General features: G+C 41.3%; 1 protein-coding gene across 5 annotated transcripts in view; it reads left to right on the top strand.

Annotated features, from left to right (window-relative positions):
- Positions 1–26079, top strand: part of LOC147016142 (cytoplasmic FMR1-interacting protein 2) — a 123954-nt gene that overhangs the window by 34040 nt on the left and 63835 nt on the right. For all 5 annotated transcript variants that reach the window (XR_015050024.1, XM_085848886.1, XM_085848887.1 and 2 more), the window contains exons 5-8: positions 1900–2001; positions 9704–9885; positions 12851–12947; positions 21492–21620. Coding sequence is in view for 4 of the 5 variants with exons in the window: in XM_085848886.1 (XP_085705012.1) it covers positions 1900–2001; positions 9704–9885; positions 12851–12947; positions 21492–21620 (510 nt within the window). In the remaining variant the exon portion in view is untranslated. The remainder of the gene's footprint in view (positions 1–1899; positions 2002–9703; positions 9886–12850; positions 12948–21491; positions 21621–26079) is intronic.

Below are 26079 nucleotides of genomic sequence, written 5' to 3'. Positions count from 1 at the left end.
AGAACTGGCGTTCGAACACGTCAAATTAATACATTACAGAAGTGCAAGTAGTTTCTAAATTTGCAAACTGAGATTTGTGCCCAAAATTTGTGAAGATGTACCGATTTAAAATAAGTTCACGCAAAAGTAGCATTTGATATTTTATTTTAAATTCCCCTAATCCTACCAACAGAGGTCTTTTGGACCCCAGGCCTACATTTTGATGTGTTATTGGGTAGTCGATCTATCTACCCTTATTGTCAGGTTTTCCGTCGTTATGTCTGTCTGTCTGTCTGTTTGTCTGTAAAAGCCAGTACTCCGTTAATCGTAGCCCGATTTTGATGAAACTCTGGTGGTAAGTTCATATCATGACCTAATTGTGTGCGTTTGAGAACCGTTGCTATGGACCCCTCGGTCGCCTAGCAACAGGCCTTTGAATTTTTCAAAAAAAAAAAAAATCGAAATTAAAAAATCAAACCTTGATCATTTGTGGGCAACACATTCAGCCTCCTTGATAAAAAATTCAGCTCGCTCCCATGAAAACTGTCGGAGAAGATAGACTTTGAATGAACCCTGGTTGAAAAAAATAAAAAAAATTAAGTTCGTTATATCTCAGAGACTATGAGTCAGATATACATGAAACTGGTATGGTAGGTTCATCGTATGTCCTATTTATGTGTGAGAAAGAACCGTTACTATGGACGCTTTTGTTGGCTAGTAACGGCTGAAAAACAACTAAATTCGACTTGATCGACTACCCATGTCCGCCTACCGGCTTGTTTCTATATTAGTTTACAATGCATTTCATGTTTTGTTAGTTTGTTTACCTGTATGTGCCAGTAATAAATATATATGATGTTTTAAGATCCCACCTTGCTGCACAGATTACAAGCAAATCCTTTCTGGGGTCCAAAAAGACCCCAGTTGTTTTCGTTCATTAATTTGGCATGTATGATTACTTCACATGGCATTTGTATCGAGCAAGCATGTTTTTATTTATTTATTTATGTTTTTTTATGCTTATATTTATTTACTTCATCATTAAAACATCATCCAATCAAAATATGTTTCCTCATTGATGTGAAACTTTGACAGATTTTTTGAAATTGAATGGTTTTGAGTTGGGGTCCGAAAAGACCACAGTTGGTAAGATTAGGTCTTTGAATGTGTTTGTGGGATTACGGTTAAACACCAATGGCCCTTGCTATTTGACTGGAAAAGTGATAAATGCCTTTCTGCCAATGTCTACTATTCTTACTGTTTTATACTGAACAGCGAGCAACAATCTTGAATACTAATCAGAGATGCACACTTTTTACAGAGGTTTCCTTTCTCACTCTGGCAACATTTTGATGACGAGACAAAAAAAAAAATAAACCGTCAAGGTATCCAAACAGGAATATGCCACAACAATAACATAAATGTATTACTGTATATTTTATCGGAAAAAAATTCCGGCAAGGTATCCAAACAGAAATATGCCACAACAATAACATAAATGTATTACTGTATATTTTATCGGGGTTGTGGAATTTCGACAGATATCCATTTAAAGAAAAGAAAGCAGGAAGCATTGCAGCACAATGCGGTCCGAAACCTGGGAATGCTGCTGAATACTTTTCTTGATTCAACTTGTGCTCGGAAAATAATCATTTGACATTGATGGATCATCTTATCAATGTGACTAGATGATTGTCATAAGTCTTGGTTTGGGCTGTTGCACTCAGGTTATATATTCTTCCAAAATTGTGATTTGTATAGTCATGCAAGGTTTGTTTATTTGGTGTTTCCAATCGTATTGATTGGATGTCTTTGGGATTGGCACCAATGTAATTAACATTTAAACACTTAAATTATAATGGAAGTAATGGGTTATGGATAGGTGTCATGTTTAAAAATGAAGAAATCTTCCATCTTTAGGTGAAATGCAATGAGCAACCAAATCGTGTGGAGATCTATGAGAAGACTGTAGAGGTGCTGGAACCAGAGGTCACCAAGTTGATGAAGTTCATGTACTTCCAGGTAAGATTGTCATTTATTTAAACCTTTTATTGTGTATATGACCCTGGTTTTACATCCTATTTTATCCAGTAGAGGGTCATATTTGTTCTGCTTTTTTGTAATTGCAGTACTTTGCCGTGGATAAAATAATCACTAATACAACTTATGGCAGAGTGAACTTTATCAAATCTACCATCAGGTTATTATCCATGCGGGGTTAAGCCCTCGGTTCACTTTGTCTGTCGACAGACGTCAGTTTGGGATAAAGAAACAACTTGACTTCAGTTGAATGTTATATTTTGAACACTAATCAGAACATTAATCTGAGAATGAACCTGTAGTTTATCAGAACTTTGGCTCTGAATTTGTCCTGATCGCAGATGCGCAGAGAGAACTGAACTTTTAAAAAACTTTGTCTGTCTGTCTGACAATCCAACAAAATTGAAAATCATTCCAAACAGGAAACTTACTGTTTTAAAGGATGTAATAAAGGACACAAACAATGGGCATGAAGAACTAATGTAACGTGTTGAATCGGGTGGTGTAAAAGATGCTGCTTCAATGGTGGTAAACCTCTGAATTTTTTTTAATGACCTTTAAAATACTTATTTTATTTCAATTTAATTATACACTTGAACACTGCAGAACACAAATCACCTTTTTGCCACTTTACAAAAACTTATGTTTCGCAGAACTTGGACAAAATTTTATGCCATTTTATGTCCTCACGACTAATCAAATTTTCCGCTTGTAGACCCTGCCCATGTCCTTGTTTCTCAAGACTGCACAGGGTAAGGTGTTCTCTGAGCACTCTAGTTATATATGTGTTGACTTTGCACATAAGCAGCACTGCACACAAATACCCACCCATCTGAGTGCTTAGGCGGGGGGGGGAGGAGATTGAGAAAACGTGTACAGATTACTCGAGTTGTATCTCTCCAAGCCTTAGAGTCTAAGGAGAGATACTAAGCGCTTCCATTGAGAAAGTAAAAACCTCAGTAAGTACAGAGTTTTAAAATTTGAAATCTAGCATATGCATCATAAAAATAACACCTTTATGTTTAAGGAATAATGACATCTGAAATATAACTTTATTGTGTTTCAGAAAGTGATCAAATATAAACAAATATATGTATACATATACCCCGGTCAAGAGTTTTAGAACGCCCCCATTTTACTAGTTTTTACTGAAATTTAAGCAGTTTAATGTTTCAATGTACTCTGAAATTAAAGCATAAAACAAATAAACAATTGCAGATAAAAAAGAAATCATGGAATCGTTTTGTTGAACACAATTTGATTAAAAATTTTGACTCATCAAAGCAGCCACGTTTTGCAGATAAAACAGCCGAACATACTCGTGGTATTCTTTTGACAATGGAAATCAAATATGGCATTCTTTCTACAATGGAAATCAAATATTGCACGGAAAGTTCTTCCCAACACTGTTATAGAAGTTCCCACAAATGTGTTGCACTTGTAGGTTGCTTTGCTTTCACCCTTCTGTCCAGTTCATCCCAAACCAGTTCGATGGGGTTTAAGTCTGCAGACTGTGCTGGCCATTCCATGATTTGAAGCCTACCGTCTTGTTCTTTTCTTCTAAGGTAGTTCTGACATAGCCTGGAGGGATGTTTTGAGTCGTTATCTTGCTGTAGGATGAACCCCTTAACAACTAGGCATAGACCAGAGGGTATTTCATGGTGCTGCAAAATGCTGTGGTAGCCCTTTTGGTTCAGGGTGCCAGTCACTCTGTGCAAGTTGCCGACTCTGGATCCAGCAAAAGAGCCCCAGATCATCACGCTTCCTCCTCCATATTTGACAGTCGGTGTCACACACTGAGGAACCATCCTTTCGCCTACTCGACGGTGTACAAAAACCCTGCATGATGAACCAAAGATTTCAAATTTTGATTCATCGGTCCATAAGACCTTCTTCCAGTTTTCAGTAGTCCACTGGCAGTGCTTCATGGCCCAGGCAAGCCACTTTTTCTTATTTTTCCATCTTAGCAATGGCTTTCTTCCTGCCACTCGACCTGTCAAACCTGCACCTCGAAGTCTTCTCTTCACAGTTGAAACCAAAGATCGTAAAGCAGAGCAAGATAGCCCACTCATGCGCACTCATGTTCAATTCGGTGAAGTACGCAACGGAGCAGTACGGCGGCCATTTTAGCAAGCGAGCTGCTTTCTTCATTGTAGTTCGACCGCTGTATCGATCACGGAGTAGGAGGCAGGAGAGGGGCTGGAAAGAGAGTAAGGCAATGATACATTAGCTATGTACAAGACAGTTTCTTTTCATCACAAGTGAAATTACACAAAATAAGAAGAGATGAGATAGAAGAAATGGAGCGAATGAAAGAAATTAGGATGGAGACGGAGAAGAAGAGAAGCTAACAGATAAAAAAAAGAAAAGGCAAATTGAGAGAGGAAAGGATAAAAATCAAAGCCTAGACACACACAGAAAGTATATTATTCTTACCTGGAGACATATATATATATATATATATATATATATATATATATATATATATATATATATATATATATATATATATATATATATATATATATATATATATATATATATATATATATATATACACACACACACACACACACACACACACACACACACACACACACACACACACACACACACACACACACACACACACACACACACACACACACACACACACACACACACACACACACACACACACACACACACACACACACACACACACACACACACACACACACACACAGTAGACTAGGCATAAGTCGGCAGCGTCAAAAAGTCCCGAATTTATCTAATGTTAAATCAACTTCCAGACTTTGAATAAAGTCTGTAAGTCGTCATCTCTAAGTCGTCACTTCGTCTAAGTCGTCAGATGTTGTCCGTTCCCGCGTCATGCAAACTCAAGTAAATTACTTGAGTGGAAGAGGTGAAGTGTGTTTGACCATGATCTGTTTGACATAATGGCACAGAGGTAGCAAACTTAACTTTGATCTGTCTAGTCTCGGTTCTATCCCAATAGTGTCAGACTTGTGATTCACTGGCAGTTTCCTCACAAAGTGCGTCGTCTCTCGAATGGACAAGTTGGGTATTCCATCTGATAGCATTCCTTGATGGACATCGATAATCACAGCGTGTTTGTTTTCATAGAGAGAAGGCGAGCTATTGCCAGCACCTTGAACAAATTACAAATTCCTTCACCCTTCAGTCGAACATCAGGCCATTTGTGAAATATTTGGAATAATTAAGGCCATTAAAGTAGTGGTAGATTTTTGCCTTTTTTTGTTTACAACATTGATGAACCAATTGTTGTCCTCCTCCACTAGTGCATTTCTCACAGACACTAAATAACTTGTCACACTTGTACCAGTTATAATGTATTATGCCCCAAAGTGATCAAATGAAGCTCATGGCTTATGCTAGCCATTCAGCTACTTATCATTCCAGGTGATTCATAATCTGAGAAGCAGTGGCCTGGGGAGTTGTGGATCTTTTTGTTTTTAAACCAACCAAATTATAATCGTTTATCAAAATTAATAGTCTTTCAAAATATCGCAGACACATATATGCCTGAAAAGCAAGTATTTAGTGATTCCTTGTACCTTTCTTCACAAAAACATCTTCCAAAATATGGTGCCACTATTTTATAATAATAATAATAATAATAATAATAATAATACGACTTCCCGAACAAGGGGCTTAGATGCAGGAGGAGGTTATTGAGCCCATCAAAGCCTGCGCTATTATTACCAACTTCGGGTTGTTTGTCCATGCTCTATCCTTTTTAAATGCTGAGCATCGAACAAGGAAGCTGTATGGACCGTTTTTAAAGTCTCCGGCCAGGGTTGGAACCGCCGACCTCCCAGACTGAGAACGAACACTCTAACCATTACGTCACTGAAGCTGGTGATTCCACACCGCTTCTTCATTTTTCTAAGAAGATAATGTGACCTTGTATCATGATACAGAAATTACTAATCAACTGATCTGTATGCTAGCTTCTGACCCACAAATAAAATCAATTGAAAAGGTGGAAGATCCCAAAGTGCTGCCATGTAACAGAGGTGGGGGTTGATTAAGGAACGCAGGGAAAACCTTAGAGTAGTGTCAACAGGGATCTGGTAGCTAGTGCCATGTTTTGTTTTAAAATGGATTCGTCGCTCTGTCAGAATTCCATAGTACTCGTGAAATGCCTCCACAAGATTTGATTTTGTGCAGTGCTTTGAATAGTTAGCTCAACTTACCTCTTTTTGTTATATTTTTTTTCATAGTCCTTTGTTTCCCCCATCTCAATACCGACATGCTACAAACATTTTTTTTTAATTTTGTTTGAGAATTATAAACTGTACAACAATGGATTGATATAATAGATCATTCTCACTCAAAATTATGGCCATTCACTGCCCATGATAGTCACATTGGTTGCAACACCATGGTCTAAATGGAAGACCTGGCAAATCTACTTTCACAAACTGCTGTGCATGTGATGGCTCGGCTTATCCCAAGAGTCCTATCATCCCACCTCCATGGACATAGTGCCATTTGACAAACTTTATTCAAATCACATTTTGTATAATCTCCCTCCTCATCAATGCATTTTGGCCAGCGATCTACCAACTTTTTTGATCCAAGCATGGAAACCTTCCTTCTGAAGTGTACTGATTGCAGTGGATCCTGTGTTAACAACTCCAGTGAATGAAAAACCACTTCCCCAAATAATGTATTGCAAAATAATTTATCGGAAGAATCATCGATGTAGTGATTTATTTCTTGCACATTTTCCTTCTGTATCACCATGAATTTAACAAGTTATGTCTTGGCGAGTGAAGCTTTCTGTCGTGGCCATATCCTTGGTATGAAATGTCATTATTTTGATTCCCGAAACAACAGTCTGAGAAGCTTTATATTTACCAGACAAATCGGCAAATAATGACGCACTTACAACCAACCAAGGGAGTAAACACACGTTTTACTCAACAATGGACAACCATGAAACAAAAGATCAGCTTCTGCAAAAAAAATCAAGAGAATCTAAATTATCCTGGTGCTTGCCATTTGCTGATTGTGTGGGGGGGGGGGGGGGAAACTTTTGGGAGCGGGGATATAAATGCTGTCGTACAAGCTCGACATCACTGAAACATCAACTGCAGATCTATTACCATTTGTACAAAGTGTACAGCAACCTTGAAATTGAAAACAGATCAAGATCAAGATCGAAATTGGCAAGGTGATTTCAATCTCTCCAAAATTGTTCATCATGTGCCTTGGGAGGGAGTGTTCCAACAGCGAAATTGCAAAGTTCCTTGAAGAGACTAAGTTACCTATGATTTGCAGGTGAATCTGTGTTGATGTCAAAGAATGCTGAAAAACTGAATACCATGATGGAAGAGTGAAATTTGGGAGTCAGAAGATAGGACTGAAATTAATTTGACAAAAACAACGTGTTCAATCGCTATGCAAAAAAGGATGAGATTAAAATGGATTATTGAAAAATTGAACTCGGTGGAGCGCATACATCCAGCAGGCCGAACAGTTCACATTTTGTATCCCACTGATAGGCCGGTTCTGCTTCTGGACCTGAACCAAAATCGAATCCGTTTTGTTCTTATCACCTACACAACTCATCCACCAAGTTTTGCCATAACGCGTCCACAACTTTTTGAAATATCATGCTATGTATCGTATTTGGCCCCATCTCTTTCTGGTGATGAATCGCAAACAGAGATTAAATATTCTAGGATCCAGAACTTTACCAAAATGAAATCAATTCTTCGTCATCACACACCAAACCTATCCACCAAGTTTCGACTGAATTCGTCCATAACATTTTGAAATATCCTACTCACAGCTAAACAAGCAGGGGTGAACGGGTTACAACCTCCAGCCACCTTCAGTGCTGAGGTTATAAACCAGTAATTATATTTTCTTTAGCCAACTCATAAAAATGGATGTGGCTCACTTTGAAGACATGAGATGTACAGATCAGGATGGTTGCATTTGGAAGATCAACAAAAGCCATAAAAGTAAACTGCTTAATTGTCTGTAGGGTGTGGAGAGGTGGGTGGCAAGGTTTTCCATCGATGTGTAATACCAGCATTGATGTTTTGCAGTGAAATGAGGAGGAACAATTGATCACCCTGGAGAGTTGAACATCGTTTCTGTTGGGACATATATGCTGGACAGAAGTTGCTGCATTTGTAGATGCATATGCTTTCTGTGATGGCTATTTGGTATAGCTGTATATTCCAAGTTTTATTTTAGAAAGTTTCATCTACTGCTTTTAAGGGTGGGGACCATGATGATATCTGGGAAAGTTAATGGGATAGCTGCAAGTAGAGTTAATAGAATCTCGGTATATGCAGGGGAAGGTCAAAGCCCACAGTACAAGAACTCATGTAATCGAAGAAAATGGAGAATTAAGTAAGAACTTTGTTGATGTTCAATTTGAATTTCTGAGGATTAAAAGGGGAAGGGAAAACGAAATGAGGAAGGGAGTTCCATAACCTTGTGGTCTGAATAAAAAAGGAAGCATGAAGCATGGTTGTGGTACGAATAAATTGAATGTGAAAAACCTGACTGGTCGAAGGTTGCTGAGAAAGGAACCAAAGCAGCAAGTTGAGCAGAACAATAACCATGAAAGTGATGGTGGAAAAGGGAAACAGAGGAGATGCCTCTGATAAGACAAAGTTTGCAAATTTCAGGTGAGGGAGGCAGGTCATGTTTCCACCCCTTTTGTCTGTGAGCAGGATATCTCAAAGTTATGGACGGATTCAGACGAAACTTTATGGACAGGTTGGGTGTGCGACAAGGACGAATTAATTAGATTTTGGTGAAGATCCGGATCTGCATCCTGATACTAGAATTTGTTAAAGTGATTCTTCACCTTTGAGATATATGGCCAAAAACGATATACAACACGATATCTCAAACGGTTGTGGACGGAATTGGACAAAACTTGGTGGACGAGTTTGGTAGGTGAGAATAGCAAGCTGATTAGACTTTGGTTAAGGTCCAGATGCACACCTGGCTTATTGGTAGACTTCAAAACATAAACGGTTCAACCTGGCGGAGGTATGCGTTGTACTGAGTGCCGTTCTAGTATTAAATATGACGTTTACAAGAAAAGTAAGATGAGATCTCGACCCCAAGCAAACATATGCATGCTACTATATTCCTCTAGATTGTAGCTATTCATTGCAAAAAGAGGAACAAATTGAGTTTACATTGTGGTGATAATTGTATGGACTGTCTTGAACTTGTTAAAGGATACAAGATCATTTGAGTTCCACTTAATTGCATCGATATCTCCATTGAACAAACAAGCTGGGTAAGGTCATTGATTATATTGCAAAAGCTTCAAGCTCAAAGCTGGGGTAGGTAGTTCATGAGGAGTCGGACTTCTCCACTTGTTGATATTAAAATCGCCGAAGATGATACAAGGAAGTTCAATGCAGGATCATAGAAGTAGTTGTATTTGTCATAAGTAAAAGGAATAAAGCAGCACTTGGTCTGGACCTGTCGAAGACGAGTGGCAGTTTTTCATGAGTATCCAGTAAACTACAGAACAGGCCTTGGTTGGGCCACTCAAAGACCCCTACTCGCATTGACTCTAGTCATGAGCTGGAACCAATTGCATTAAAACGATATTCATCAAAAATGTGTTTATACTGCTGAATGTTTATGGCGCTGTATGGTGTGTGCTATGCAGCGTAAGGCGATCGAGCGGTTTTGTGGTGAAGTGAAACGACTGTGCCATGCTGAGCGACGAAAGGACTTTGTGTCTGAAGCATATTTGCTCACACTCGGTCGCTTCATCAACATGTTTGCTGTCCTTGATGAACTCAAGAACATGAAGTGCAGTGTCAAGAATGATTACTCTGCCTACAAGAGGTGTTTCATGTTCTTTGGTTTGCTGCTTTGTAATAGATGGTTTGTCATATCATATATTTTGACTGAAATAGCTTGCCTGGCTTGATTGACCAGTTGGGATTAACATTTTTGAACCAACAAGGATGCAAGTCTTCATTGAGGACACAGCCCCTGACCACACTTTGAAAATGTGTAGATTTTGCATTGAAATAGATAATTAAATAAATAACTAACTAATATGTATTTATATATATATATATATATATATATATATATATATATATATATATATATATATATATATATATATATATATACACACATCTCAAAGACTTGCGGTTGGGAATAACATCACATGAATAAAACGTTGGGTTTGATTTGGTTTTACGGTTCGGTTGATTTAATGCACCAAAAAGAAATTTGAAGGTCACGCGTCTGGTTCCAGAACGGCGTTGATTGCTGGGTCCAGCTCTGCCCAAGCCCCCTTTTCACATTGTTGTCAGGGGGATTTGGAGTTTTTATTTACTCTTGAGAAAGGTCAGTTGATGTACAGTTGCTCCATATTGCTGATCGAAACGTCGAGTGATTGTTTGCTCAATTAAAGGTTTGGAGAACTCAAAATGATTTAATGTGATATATATGTATGTGGATAGTGGAGATGGTAAAGTGTAGATAAATAAATACATGCATAATTCAACGTGGTATGTTGGCAGCTGAGATGGTAAAGTTTATGCAAATAAATAATTCAAAGTTGTGTGTTAGTAGTGCATGTAAATATACAATTCAGTGATGTATTGATCATGCAGATAGTAGAGTATATTTAAATAAATAAATAATTAAAGGTAGTATGTCCAGCGGTGATGGTAAAGTTTGTGCAAATACATAAATAATTCAAAGTTGTGTTTGTAGTGGAGGTCATAAAGTGTATATAAATAATCCAAAGTGGTCTATCTGTAGTGGAGAGCATAAAGTGTCTGTAAATAAATAATTCCAATTTCATGTTGGTGGTGAAAATAACAATTCCTTTCACACCATGAGGCACAAAAGGGTCATTCCATGTCAAATCATTGAAGAATCTGCCGTCATTTCTCAGATTTTTGTAAAACTTTGGGAACCAATCGGGACCCATGAAAAACGACAAGAACTCAAATATTTTTGCTAACAGCCTCTTAATTAGTGAGATACAGACTAACGAACTTTGGACTAATTAGCATGACGTCGCAAATTCAAATGGCCATATCTCTAAAAGTATAACACCTAGAGAGCTGGTTTTGGTGTCATTTTAAAGGTATTTTCATGCCCTATGAATTTGTCTGGCAACATTTTCCTACCTCCAACCACAAAAAAGTTATCACAAAATATAAACTTCAATCGTGAATCCCCAAAAAATGTATCCTTCAAATTTCCTCAAATTCATCCCAGAGGTACCTTATGATGTCAAGAAGCTTCCAATAAGTTTTGTGATGGGCACTCCAATAGTTTCTGAGATATGAGCAATAATGTACATGTACGTATGGCATATAGGTTCGAAAATCAGCATTTGTAATGTATTATGCGATCATTCTAACCTAGCCATGACAGGGAACACAGGGAACGACCATCAATTGCTTTGAAGTATCATATACTTTCATTTTCAACTGGGCCTGAGGGGAAGAAACAAGTGCTGCTGTTGCTGCATTGAAGAGGAAATTGAACGCCTAAGTCAGGTTATTGAACACTGTGTACTTGAACTCACTTATTGATTGTATAATACATTACAAATGCTGATTTTCGAACCTATATGCCATACGTACATGTACATTATTGCTCATATCTCAGAAACTATTGGAGTGCCCATCACAAAATTTATGTGGAAGCTTCTTGACATCATAAGGTACCTCTGGGATGAATTTGAGGAAATTTGAAGGATACAGTTTTTGGGGATTCACGATTGAAGTTTATATTTTGTGATAACTTTTTTGTGGTTGGAGGTAGGAAAATGTTGCCCAGACAAATTCATAGGGCATGAAAATACCTTTAAAATGACACCAAAACCAGCTCTCTAGGTGTTATACTTTTAGAGATATGGCCATTTGAATTCGCGACGTCGTGCTAATTAGTCCAAAGTTCGTTAGTCTGTATCTCACTAATTAAGAGGCTGTTAGCAAAAATATTTGAGTTCTTGCCGTTTTTCATGGGTCCCAATTGGTTCCCAAAGTTTTACAAAAATCTGAGTGATGACGGCAGATTCTTTGATGATTTGACATGGAATGACCCAAAAGACTGCCAAGGCAGTTTGGATAAGGAGTACAGTCCTGGACAGGTTTGCCACTCTGACACAGGATACTCAAATAGCTTATTACCCAGTAAGCTGGGGCTCATTTTGCCAACCTCGGAAGGATGACAGGCTGAGTTAACCAACATGGTGTTATTTCAACTGCCAGACAGGGGCTCGAACTCAGGACACTAAAACCTTAACCATTAAGCCAACACCAAGTTTGTTGGTAGTCATGGTAAAGTGTATATACAGAACATAAATCTTGGTTTCTGAAAGCGTATGCAATCCTGTACCATGCTCTCCTGTAAAATTTGGCAAAAAGTTGCCAAATTTCGGAGATAAAGCCATGTGGCCCATGAATTTTGGCTCTGATCTTAAAATGTTTTTACACGCCTCATGCCGAGATGTTATGGGATACATGTGCTGAACATGAAAGAAATGCGTCCGTTCATTTTCAAGTAGAGACTCTGGATGGACGGATGGACTGACAGAACCCAAAATACAAGCCTCCAGCCAGGTTACAGTCGGTTGGGGGCTTATAAACATCCAGGGTTGTTGGGGGGAACTCTGTCTCTTCGGGCAGTCACAATAACTGATACAGCGAGATTTGTTGAGGCTGGTGTGGTGAAAGGTGTGCATTTGTATTGTGATACATTTGTGTTGCAATAGATAATTGTGAATGATATGATGTGCCATTTTATTATTCAAACTTGCTTATTGCATGTACAGGGCTGCACAGTTTCTGCGGAAGATGTCTGACCCTCAATCCATTCAGGAGTCGCAAAACCTTTCAATGTTCCTGGCAAACCACAATCGCATTACCCAGGTGAATATCAACATTTGATTCTTTGAAATCTTAGGAACTATTCTCATAGAGAGAGTGGGAATTGCAAAAATATAACTTTAAAATATGCTCAGTTGTACACAAGAAACAGGTTTTTGACCTATTTATTCCAATATTCTTGAGCTGCTTTTACTTCTTATAACACATTGTTGTGCTATAAGAATTTCTGTATTTATGGTGATGTAATTCCCTTGAGTGGAATGGTTCCTGATGCAACGGTTGTTTTTATGGGATGATTATTATTGCTTTTTCGTCGAATCGATTGTGTTTTTGCAATGTTAAGTAAAGAGTAGAGAAGTGTCAACAAAGTTGACAATCATAATAAACATAAATAGCAATTCACTGTGTCAGAAGCATCCATCATCGTTGGACAATAGCACGGCTTAGTGGCAGGGCAAGGATCCAGGCAAGTGGAATTGTATCTGAGAAGTCTGGGGCCTTGGAGTTATGGCCAGCTTTGTGATCACCTGTTTAGGAGGTGAGTCTGGTTGATTTAGGCATATACTTCGACGACCGAGAGCCTGAAGGGAGAGAGGGGACGTCGACGGAGGGACGAAGAAAATGAAGGAGAAAAACGTTCATGAAGTTGCTTCTCCGGGATTGCATTACATTGAGTTGTGCTTGGGCCTGTTTTCTCTTTGAAACTCTTAGACTTGGCGTTGATCATCTTTGGCCCATCATTTAGCACGGTGATTAAATTTGGCCATTTGGACCACCTTTGCTTTGAGCATACCATTCTGATAAAGCTTTTTCCACCCCTTTGAGTCATTCATTGTGCTTGTGACTCGCTACAGCAAGTCGGAGTGATTGCCCGATGTGGCGAGGCTGATGTCATCAACCAGTACACTTTTCGAGCAGACACTCAACAAAGCACCATTCCTTACAATTACTGTACTAAACAGAACTGCTTCTGCTACTTTTTTGTCCTCTGTTGCACAATTGCTTTCATTATAAATTAGTTGCAACTCTACTGCTCTCCAAAATGTCCAGTCAACCATTCCCTGCTTCGTTATAAATTAGAGTTTCAACTGCCTCTACTGCTCACTATTCTGTCAAGTTGATCATCTCATGGTCAATACAACATCTTGAAATACTCACATACTGTTACTGCCCTGGCTTCAGAAATCAAGAGATCGTGCCGACGTGTTTTGGTGAATTGGGTTCAGATAATTTGGCTAAAGTGTGCAAAATATTATTTGTGAATGATTATATGTACTGCATATTGTTAAGGTGGAAGTGTGTTTGTTTTCTCTCACCAACATTGTAGCACAATCAGACCTACTTCCCTATTTTGTTAACTGGCCTGTTTACTCCAACTGCTTGGGATCCAGACTACAAGCATCTCCCTGACTTGGGGTGTTGTTTCAGCCTTCTTGCATGGGCATGGTCATCTGACTGCAATCTGTGGGTAGTCGTGACCTCTGAGCATGCAACATTAGCTTTAAGGCTACTCGTGATAAATCTGAGGTTGTTGAACGTGCATCAATTCTTTCAATATTGCTTTTGTGATGCTGGAACTATACTTTCTTTGCTTGTTTGTTTGAAAGATTTGTGTATCAAGCTTCTAACACTTTCTTGTTTTGGCCAGAAATGCACTTTCATTTCTCTCCTCCATGATGTCCTCTCTGAATGCATACTACAAGGTGACCACAAAAAACCAGTACCGACCTTATACCTCTAATAACTTCCTCCATTACTAATATCATTTTACTTTTTGAAGACACGCAAGGTGGAGTTCATGCATCGTCAGCACATTTAGATCTAGTCGAGATAGCCACATCTTTTCAACATGCAGTGGACAACTAAAGAAAAATCGTTCTCAGTCGAAATCTACCTAAGAATGAAATTCTTCAAGAAGACTCAAATCAAGTTCACGGTTAGATGCTGAAGGACAACATATACTGAGGAAGGCCACGATCCATAGATGATCTCAAAACAGCAATAACTGACAAAATCAATTCAATCACTGCAGCTGAACATGTCAGCGTATGAAACAATTTTTCCCATCGAATCCAGTGTGCCTGCAGGGTAGAAGCCGACATCTGGAGCATGTGTTCAAACCTGATTTAAATAAATGACATGAAAGATATCCATCTGAAACTTTCCACCGTGATCGAGCATCATGCGAAGTAAATGTGTACCAAAGAATGTCACTTGAAGAGAAAAATAAAGGTTAATTAAATTGTATTGGCACCGTTTTTTTCGCATTCTGCGAAAGGTTATGTTTTGGTCGCTGTGTATTTATTTATTTGTGAATATGTGTGTTTGTTTGTTATTTGCATAACTCAGAAAGTATTAAACCGAATTGCATGAAATTTGGTGGGATGATTCGTGAGTATCCAAGGACGATTTGATTAGATTTTGGGAGCGATCGGGTCAAAGGTCAAGGTCATGAAAAGGTCAAAAACACTCTTGAGCATAACTTCCTTCATAACACAGCTATCGACATGCAACCACCGCCATATTGTTCCATGACGAGATACCTTTCGGATATGTAGTGTCGGATTTGATGTAACGTCATCGGAAGTGCGTCTAAATGACGTCACAAGATGACGTAAATTTTCAATTTTCGATCTCATCAGTTTTGATCATACAGTTTTGTAGGACTTACCTTAAGGACGTCACACACCAAATTTGACTTTGATCGGACTGACCGTTATGACGTCATTGACGTTTGAACATGACGTTTTTCAATTGTGGCTAAAATGTCCTGATATTTTACATTCAAATATCTATATAATTTATAAAGCAAAGTCTCCCAAATCCAGGCATTAGGATCAGTACCAAAATATCTGTTTATTGATGTACAGGTTTTGCCAATTAACTCTGTAGTCAAGGTCAAGGTCACACTCAAGGTCAAAATATACTTGTAGGCATAGCTTCAGATCTAATAGAGCTATTGACATGAAACCAACGTTAAAACGTTCAGTGAACTACGAGCTTTCAGAATGGTAGTCCCCGATTGGACGTGACGTCCCCGGAAGTGCGTCAAAATGACGTCATTTTTCAACTTTTTAATTTTTCAGTGTTTATCATTCCATTTTGTTGGACTGCCTTCAAGGAGGTTACACACCAAATTTGACGTCAATCGGACTGACGGTTGTGACGTCATGGACGTTTTAAAATGACGTTTTTCAAATGTGCCCGGAAAAAAGTTGCGGCGGCGAAGGTATGCGCTCCACCGAGTGCCCGTTCTAGTTTAATTGTTGTCATGTTTTTTTTTTGCTGTGTGGATAACTTAAGATGGAAACAAGTTTGGTCAAGGAAGCAGTGTATCCATCCATTTTTCAATATGATTAATATTGTCTCTACCTACTTCTAAAATGACGCTATAGCTATTGCTTGTGCAAGTATGACTTGTAGGACAAGAACATAAGAAGCCATCAGTGTAGCTTCACATGAATTACAAGGACATTGCAAGGAAATGGAGAAATCGACAGAGTATGTGGGATTTCAATCATGGATGCTCACATCGTGAGCCAGCCACAGACATGCATCAATTTTCTTAAAGGACAACAAAAAAGTTAAAGGTCAAGAAATGTTGCTCGCATACTGTGACTTTCCTGGCTTCAGAAATCAGCTGGACCATCAGGCCCACCCCAGTGTCACCGCAAGGTGACGTTGGGCCACCCCTTCACCCCACCACCCCCCCTATTCCCTTTGGTGAATGGGGGTAAGGAACTCACTCCCTCTCTCTCTCAGAACACTGGCATCTATCTCTGGCCTGACCCACACAGAATTATGGGCCTCAAGTACAAGAAGCCACTGAAGGAGGCGGAGCACCAGTGCATCAGGATCAAACCCACGTGTCAAACGTCACTGTATCCGAAGTCTGCCACCCCACGACAGTTCCTGGTCCTATGCACCAGCGCTTCACTGGATCTGCATCCATCATTAGGATGTTTTCCGTCACCAGGCAGGTCGTCATTTGGTCTCAAAGATCGTCTGGTGTCCCTGGCAAGCATGGTACTGAACTTGATTGAGCCTTCGGAAATCAGCATGGAAGGAGCAGAGTGTGCAAGACCAGAAAGGATGGGTGAGATTGGGGGGGAGGGGTGGGGGGTGGATTGGGAGAAGACAGAGAGACCACCAACCTGTCTAAAAAGCTTAGTTCTTGACTGTGGTCATTATTCTCATTAATTTCCCCATTTATTCTCTCATCTCTCTCAAAATCAGAAATTATTTCATTTGACAGTGGCTGTGGATTGAATTGCTTAATTTTCAAGGTTCAAATAGGATTTGTTTGTAAGTTTTTCTTCAAGAAGGATTCACTCGTTTTCGATTTTTGAATTTTCGATGTACAGTTGCTGCTCTCGTGCTGTCGTTCATATCCTTTTACTTTTTTTTTTGAACCTCAACCTCTGATAACTACTTTTATCAATAAAGATCTTGATATTCTAAAAAATGTGGTTTTATAAAGATGAGCATTGCACACAAAGAGGAGACGAGCTCAGCCAACCTTAAATCACTAAGTTATTTATTTATTTATTGATTTTAATACAAGATCTAAGGCTAGAGGTGGAGCTGCCACACATACATCTCACTGATGAATACACGAGACAAAACACAGGACTTAGACGAGACAAACACAGCCGCTGAGCTTGGGGAAAGTGCCATCACCTCTGTGGCACTCTGAGTACCAGGGACCACAAAAATGGTGCTGTTTTACTCACCACACTCAGCTGGGCATTTCCTAAGGAGGGGATTTCCTTCTCCCCATGGATGCTAACCAATGGGGATTGTCCATGCTCTTATCCTTTTAAATGCTGAGCATCAAGCAAAGAAGCAGCATGTACCATTTGTTGGTATGAATGTCTTAAAGTTTGTATGATCATCAACGCAATAGTTTTTCATTGTCTTTGAATAAATGCTATAATCAAATACAACCCATGAGTGTGTGTGTACCAGGTTGCTGTGTGTTTGGATTCACCACAGGGATGTTGTCAACTGTGAAGATAATTTAATATTTATTTAATTTAAACTGCATCTCTCTTGAATGACCCTGTTCAATATATATATGTATATGTATATATATATATATATATATATATATATATATATATATATATATATATATATATATATATACACATACATATATCTATCTATATTAATATTTCGGCACGCCCCTTTCTTTGTTCCACCATCAAATTTTTGTTACTGCATGAAATGAAACAAGATTTGGCACATATACTAATGATATTATTGTCTTCCTTAAGAAGCCCCTCAAAATTCGTTTTGATGCATTTTCACAAACTCCAACGGATTCCATTCAAATTCGGTACGATGATGGCTTTTGGTCCAACTTAGGTCATTGGCTATAAATCTTTTCCATAACACTTCCAATATTCGAAAAAATCGATAAATCGATATCCCTTATGGGATTTTCCATTCAAATCCACTCAAGTTTAAGGCCTACGAGGGACGCAAATTTCCACTTTGCCCCGGGCGCTGTTTACCTCCGCTACGCCAAGCTGTTAGGGTTAGGGTTAGGGTTTGGGTTAATGGTAGGGTTAGGGTTAGCTACCCTAACCCTAACAGCTAACCCCAACCCTAACCCTAACAGCTAACCCTAACCGCTAACCCCTAACCGCTAACAGCTATTCAGGAAATTTGCAAGAAAGCCCGGGCAACGCCAGGCTTTATTGCTAGCCCGAGCAACGCCGGGCATTACTACTAGTGTATATATATATATATATATATATATATATATATATATATATCTCTATCTATATATATATCTCTATCTATATATATATATATATATATATATATATATATATTGTTACGGATTCGCGCCCGCCGGCGTGCTGACGGCCACGTAACTCGAATCGCGGCACGTCGCCCACCGGACGGACAATCCAGTCGTGACCCTCTCGGACTAACGCCGGGAACCAGTCACGGGTGGACCTTTCGGTCTCACCGCGATCGAGCCAATCGGCCCCCGCGTGGGATAGGGTTGCTCGCCAAATTCGACCTACCTAAGTACCCACACGGAGGGTAGACCGGGCGATCGCACCTCGCCGCAGGTCGACTTCGGACACGGGCCACTTAAGCGACCCGTTCCGTACTATCGGGATAACCGAGCGGTGTTATCGTCGGCCTCGACGGTTCGATTAATTATCGGGCGTATTCAGCCCACTACCAACCCTTTACGTGAAGCAAGATGAGGATTCAATGAAAGAAATGACGAAGCGAAGCGGGAAAACAGTTCAACATAAAGCACATTTATTCGCGATGAACGGAAAGCACACATATACAATTCCACCAAAAGCACATAGAAAAGAAGAAGACAAAAAGCAAATGCGACAATGCAGATCTAATACCGATTACGCGAGCACACGGCAACACTTATACAATTTTACTTCACAGACGGCGCCGACAACACACATTCCCAAAGCAAAAGAAAAGAGAACCACCCTCCAGGATGAGGGGGTAGGCGGGCCTGGGGCCGAGACCGTGTCGGGCCTACCCGTCTGGTGATGAGACGCGGAGCGGCGGTGGTGCCTCAACTCCGCGGGCCTCGCGGACAGTGTCTGGTAGGGGGTGGGAAGGGGGCCCCCTTTGTCGCACTATCTCAGCGCGGGGGGAAACAGGAGGGGGTTGCTGATGCTCGGGGAAAGGAGGATATAACCCTGTCTCGGGTCCCGCGGCGAGCGTCTCCTCCTCCACCTCGGTCGCATTGCTGGCCTCTCTGGTGTGCAGCTCCCGGCACCGACGCGAGCACCCCCTCGTCTGCCTTCGCCGCCGCCGCCTCTTCACAGCTCCGTCCTCTTCACTCCGACTCCGCGAACTCCCAACTGCACTCCTTCCAACGCACACCACTTTTCTGACGAACGCAGCCGCTTATATAAGCCCCGTGGCTTCGCCTTTGACCCCCTACCTTCGACCTTTCACCTCGCTCCCCATTGGCCCGAGAAAAAGTGGGCGTGAATGCTTTTTTTGATCCATGAATTTGCATATGGCGACCGCCCTCCAACGCCCTGGAGGCGGGGCCAAATTGCCCCTCGCTCACCGATTGGACGGAACAAAAGTGGGCGCGAGTCGTTTTTGATCCGTTTTTCTGCGGAAAGTCCGTGGTTTTGTACACGCTGTTCGGCGCGCGCCCTGCACGAGTCCAATACCGGTACCCACAAGCGGCGCAAGAACGGTGGCGATGCGACGGTTGCGAGGTGTGACGGTAAAGGTCGTGGCTGTTGTGGTGAAGCGGCGTTGTGGTGGGTGGTTGATGTTGTGATGACTGTTGAGACGTGGTTGGTGGTGGTAATAATGGCGGTTGTTCCAAAATAAAGATAGTAAAAGAAAAACGGCTATCCTGAAGAGTCGCAGCACGCATGAATGACATTTATTCCCTCTAGACAACGGGTTTGGGCCTAACTACACATATACTTACCGAGATATCTCACCTAAGGGACCTGAATGGTGGTTTGCGAATTTGGTCAACCACAACAATATATATATATATATATATATATATATATATATATATATATATATATATATATATATATATATATATATATATATATATCTCTACAATATCAAAATCGGGACATCTTTATTTTATATTTTTGGTTATCTTACACACATTTATTGGTTCACGAGTCAGGAAGTGACCACTATATTCGTTATGGGTGTGTGTCTGTCTGTCTGTCTGTCCCGAGCATAGCTCCGTGGGTTTTGATCCGATCTTGATAAAATTAGGGTGCGAGGTTTGTATCATGATCTAGTTGTGTTTTCCGGAGAATGGGCGTGCTGCGCCCATTATGGACGGAGCCACGCCCAAAAAACATGTTTTTAGGGGGTAGCCGGTTTCAAGTTACATCTCCTCCAAGGGGGTTTGTCGAATCTGGCAGGGGTTTCGGTATTTGGTTAGCCCAATGGCACCTGCATAGACCCACGGAGCTCGATTTTTCATTTTCGTCCCAAGGTCAAGGTCACAAGGTCACGAACTTAGAAAATGTCAAAAAAATCAATAAATTGGGCATCGAGCTCCTAAGGTTTTCAACTGTTTTGAATGAAAGTTGGTATGCAAGTAGTGCTCTTCGAGTACTACAACTTTCATCATTTACGTTTTTCCCGATTCCCGCCAGTTTGCCCGTGGCATCCCCTCAAAGGTCAAAAAATAAAAAGGCGAACCGTGTACATTGCTCGTGAACCATCGCCGTCTCCAGACTTGTCCTTTTTTATTATCATTTTTAGCTGTGCGTCGTTTTTGTTTTTTTAAAATTAGCCATACTTCTCACGAATGGGCAAATTTAAAAATAAATTATCTCTTCTGCCAAAGGATATGTGCAGTTTCTATTAGTTAACTCTTATTAGTTAATAGGCAAGGTAAAAAAAAAATGAACAAACTTGATGGAAATTAAACGTTGATATTGAAGGGATTGTACACAAAAGAAAATAAATGGAATTTGAGATGATTTCTATTTGTGAGATGATGAAAATCCTCCCAATAATATAACAAAGATTTTGATTCCCAGGATGATAAAAAAATATATATTTCCTGTCACTTTTGCCTTCCAGAGTCTGCAGCAGCAGCTGGAGGTGATTCCAGGGTATGAGGAACTGCTGGCAGACATCGTGAATCTATGTGTGGAGCACTATGAGAGTCGTATGTACCTTACACCTGGTGAAAAGCATATGCTCCTGAAGGTATGCTTATGGGTCCTGAATCTGACTGTTGCTTTGACTACAGATGTCATTATAGTCTTTAAAGATTGGAGATCAAACTAGATAAATGGGGAGAATAAGAAAAGGCAACAGATGCACAACACCAAAAGTGACCACCTTCGCTATCGGGACTAGCATTTGGTTGGATGAGCTGTACTTGTTTGGCCTTCAACCTGTGAATTTCCATTGCTGCAGCAATGATGTATGTTTTGTGCGCAATTTCCTAAGAACTGCATTGTAGTGTAGGTGAGAAGCATGAAGTGCACAATTGAGGAACAAAGATCAATGGTGTGGTTTTCTGCAGCTTTGTTCCGAATTTGTTGAGTTGAAGCTTATTTCTCCTTCAAAGTTTCACAAATGAAATCAACTTTTACCATCACTCTTTGTTCCTCAATTGCAAAATTAATGCTTTGAAACCAGCACCACAAAACGGCTTCTGTGAAAATGCACATAAAACGGACATGATCTCATCATGCTGTAATTCTCGAAGTGTGTGTTTGTGGGTGCTTGTTTGACTTATATGCACTCTTGAACTGCAATGGTGGAATGAGTTGAAAACTGGCAGTTGTACTCAGGGTGTGCACAGGAAGGTTTTTAGGAGGTAAAAAAATTTCCTCGTTCAGGGTGGGGGGAGGAACCCAATTTTCTCTGTCAGTTATGGATGGCAGAGTACTGCTCCCGGTATGAGGTGGTATTACAAGTCGTACTAAGATGCACCAATTTTGGGGGAATTTCTTCGCTCTTCGGGGGGGGGGGACTAAGATACACCCATACGTAAAGACAGGTTCTTCGCTCGCAGGCTGAATACAAAGCTGTAGATTGACACCAATCAAAAGTTGGTCCCGATATACTTGTGCACCTGCTCACTCGAGATAGATGACATGGACCTTTGGGATGCACCTCTCATACGATTAATTATATTGATCATGATAGCTTTTAATAGTCTAAATATTTTGATCATTTGTTGCTTGAACCTCATTTGGGGTACGTAGTCATTGGCTGGAGGTTGATTTAAGTCGCATTCGGTAACAACTATCCGAATTAATTATTATGAGGTTTTTTTAATTGGTTGTAATCTCTTTAAGTATATGTTACTGTTAGAATGTTAGAATGTTACACTCGAGTCTGTGGTTGATCAGTGCCCCAGACGAGATACACTTCTAGTCTTGGGGGATTTCAATGCATCGACTGGAACTGATAGGGATGGTTATGAGGTGTGTGTTGGTCCCCATGGGTCAGGAACTATGAACCAGAATAGCACTAAGTTCCTTGACTTTGCAAGAAGTCATGGACTTAGGGTGGCTGGTTCATGGTTTCAGCGCCCGCAAGCTCATCGCTGGACTTGGTATTCCAACGCTGGCGGTGTGGCAAAGGAGATTGACCATGTCCTCATTGACGGTCGTTGGAGGATGATCCAGAACTGCAGGGTCTACCGGAGTGCTCAGTTCCTCAATACTGACCACAGGCTTGTTGTAGCAACTCTAAAGCTGCACCTTAAATCCTGGAGAATGGTACCATCCCAGCCTAGGCTGGATGTTGCCAAGCTCAGGGATGAGAGAGTAGCTGAGGAGTTTGCGAACAGGCTGAGTGGACACTTGGGGGGTCTGGGTGCTTTGGGGGGTCCTGAAGAGTTGTGGAGCACCTTCAAGACCACCGTCCTTGATGTTGCCGGTGGATGCCTTGGAGTTCACCGCAGGGCAAAGAAGAATTTTGTCTCTCAAGGGACACTGGATACCATTGACCAGAGTCGCAGGGCCAGGCTGAATGGCAGAGCTGAGCTGTTCAGGGAGCTGAGGCGTAAAACTGTACGTGCACTGAGGGTGGACAGGGAGGCCTATGTGCGAGGAATCTGTGAGGGGGTAGAGCATCACCTGTGGACAGGTGATTCTCGTCCCGCTTACAGGGGAATTCGCGCATTACGTTCATCCAAGCCCATCCCTCGGAGCACTGCAGTTCGAGCAGAGAGTGGTAGGCTCTTGACAGAGGAGTCTGAAGTGAAGGCCCGCTGGGCTGGTTACTTTGAGCGGTTGTACCAGGCTGATCCCCCAGCTGTCGAGTTGGACGTCAAGGGTGTTACAATCCCTGTTGCTGACCCTCGAATCAACTGTGGTCCACCATCGCTTGTGGAAACACGGGCTGCGGTGAACCAGTTGAAACGGGGCAAAGCTCCAGGGATCTGTGGCATCCATGCCGAACTTCTCAAGGCTGGTGGAAATGCTGCACTCGCGTCGTTGCATGCAGTTTTGTGCTCTGCCTGGAACACAGGCATCATCCCAACTGACTGGAAGAGGGGCCTTGTTGTCCCTCTCTGGAAAGGGAAGGGTGATCGCCAAGACTGCAACAACTACCGAGGGGTGACGCTGCTCTCAGTGCCGGGCAAGGTCTTTGCTCGGATAATTCTTGATAGGGTTCGCCACCATCTGCTTGAGCACCAGCGTCCAGAGCAGTCAGGCTTTACACCAAAGAGGTCAACGATTGACCGTATCCTTGCAATTCGTGTCCTCACCGAACGCAGACGAGAGTTTCGGCAGGGGCTGCTTGCAGCCTATGTTGATCTCTGTAAAGCGTTCGATTCAGTGAATCGGGATGTCCTCTGGAGGATTCTTGGTCTTCGTGGGGTGCCACCAAAACTGATCGATCTGATGTCTGAACTCTACTCTGGTACTGAGAGTGCTGTGAAGTGTGGTGGTACCATCTCTGACTTATTTCCAGTTGTTACTGGAGTTCGTCAGGGGTGTGTACTTGCCCCCACACTTTTCAGCACTTGTATGGACTGGATTTTTGGGAGGATGTCGGAGAGATCAAGTTGCGGTGCATCGTTTGGCAATGTCAAGATCTCGGACCTTGATTTTGCAGATGATGCAGTCATCTTTGCGGAGACTTTAGACATCCTCTTGGGGGCCCTCGAGGTGCTGAATGAGGAGTCGGAGCCGTTGGGATTACGGATTTCTTGGGTCAAAACAAAGATCCAGGCTTTCGGTGACATCTTGGATGCTGCTGTCCTGTCTGTGTCTGTTTGTGGTGAGGATGTTGAGGTCGTGGAGAGATTCACTTACCTTGGCAGTGATATTCATGTCTCCGCAGGTTGTGAGCCGGAGGTCAATAGACGTCTGGGTCGGGCCTGGGGAGTCATGGATTCACTGGATCATGGGGTGTGGCGTTGCCGGTACCTGTGCGGGAGGACGAAAGTCCGAGTCTTCAGGTCCTTGGTACTTCCAGTCTTGCTCTATGGGTGCGAGACTTGGACTTTGACCAAGGATCTGAGACGGAGACTTAATTCCTTTGGTACCAGGTCTCTTCGGAGAATCCTTGGCTATCGCTGGTCGGATTTTGTGTCCAACGAGCGGTTGCTGAGAGAGACTCGGATGAGATTTGTTACCTGCATAGTCCGTGAGCGTCAGCTGCGGCTGTATGGACATGTGGCTCGTTTTCCTGACGCTGATCCTGCTCACCAGATTCTCTCAGCGAGGGAGTCTCATGAGTGGAGGAGGCCAGTGGGCCGACCACGTGCCTCATGGTTGCAGCAGGTTGACCATCATCTCAAGGAGATGGGGATGGGCCTGGCATCTGCCTGGGGGATGGCCAGACGGAGGCCCCTGGAGTACCGGCGGAAAGTGGACGCAGCGACGCGCTGTTCTGGCACATGCTCCCATACCTGACCTGACCTTAGAATGAGAAGTGAGAGATATTTCAGGGCCCACAGCATTTGTCTCCTTTACCTCTGCCACCAAAGGTGGACGGAGGTTATGTTTTCACCACTGTCTGTCTGTTTGTCTGTTTGTGATCAGGATATCTCAAAAAGTTGTCGACGAATTCAGATGAAATTTGGTGAACTGGTTGGATGTGTAACAAAGACGAATTGATTCGATCTCGGTGAAGATCCGGGTCTGGATCAAGATACTGAAATTTAAAAAAGTGATTCTTCACCATTGAGAGATGGGTCCAAAAACGATATATAGCACGATTATATATGTGTGTGTGTATGTATATATATATATATATATATATATATATATATATATATATATATATATATATATATATATATATATATATATATGTAACGTTATAGATCTCTCAAAACGAGTAATGACAAAACTAGGTGGCTGAGTTGATTAGGTGACAAGAACAAGCGGATTAGATTTTAGTTGAGGTCTGGATCCAGATCCGGCCTATCATTGGGATACAAAATGTATACTGTTCAGCCTTGTGGAGGTATTCACTCAACCGAGTGCCGTTCTAGTTTTCCATTAGGCTTTCATTGGTGTTTTACATCAAAGAAAAATAGAAATACTTCACCACTGTCTTCTCTCCTAAATTGTTCCTGCTTTTTAATGCACTACAGAACACCTCTTAAGAAAACCCGTTATAACACTCTCTATGTCCATTAACCTAAGACCTTGAAATTTTGCTAATTGCTATTCTCTTCCAAACAACATTG

This window comes from Eptatretus burgeri, chromosome 12 (assembly GCF_056783735.1).
Source record: "Eptatretus burgeri isolate ZD-2024b chromosome 12, Ebu_testis_v1, whole genome shotgun sequence".
In the NCBI taxonomy this organism is placed as follows: Eukaryota; Metazoa; Chordata; class Myxini; order Myxiniformes; family Myxinidae; genus Eptatretus; species Eptatretus burgeri.
This window is presented reverse-complemented; position numbering and strand designations above follow the sequence as displayed.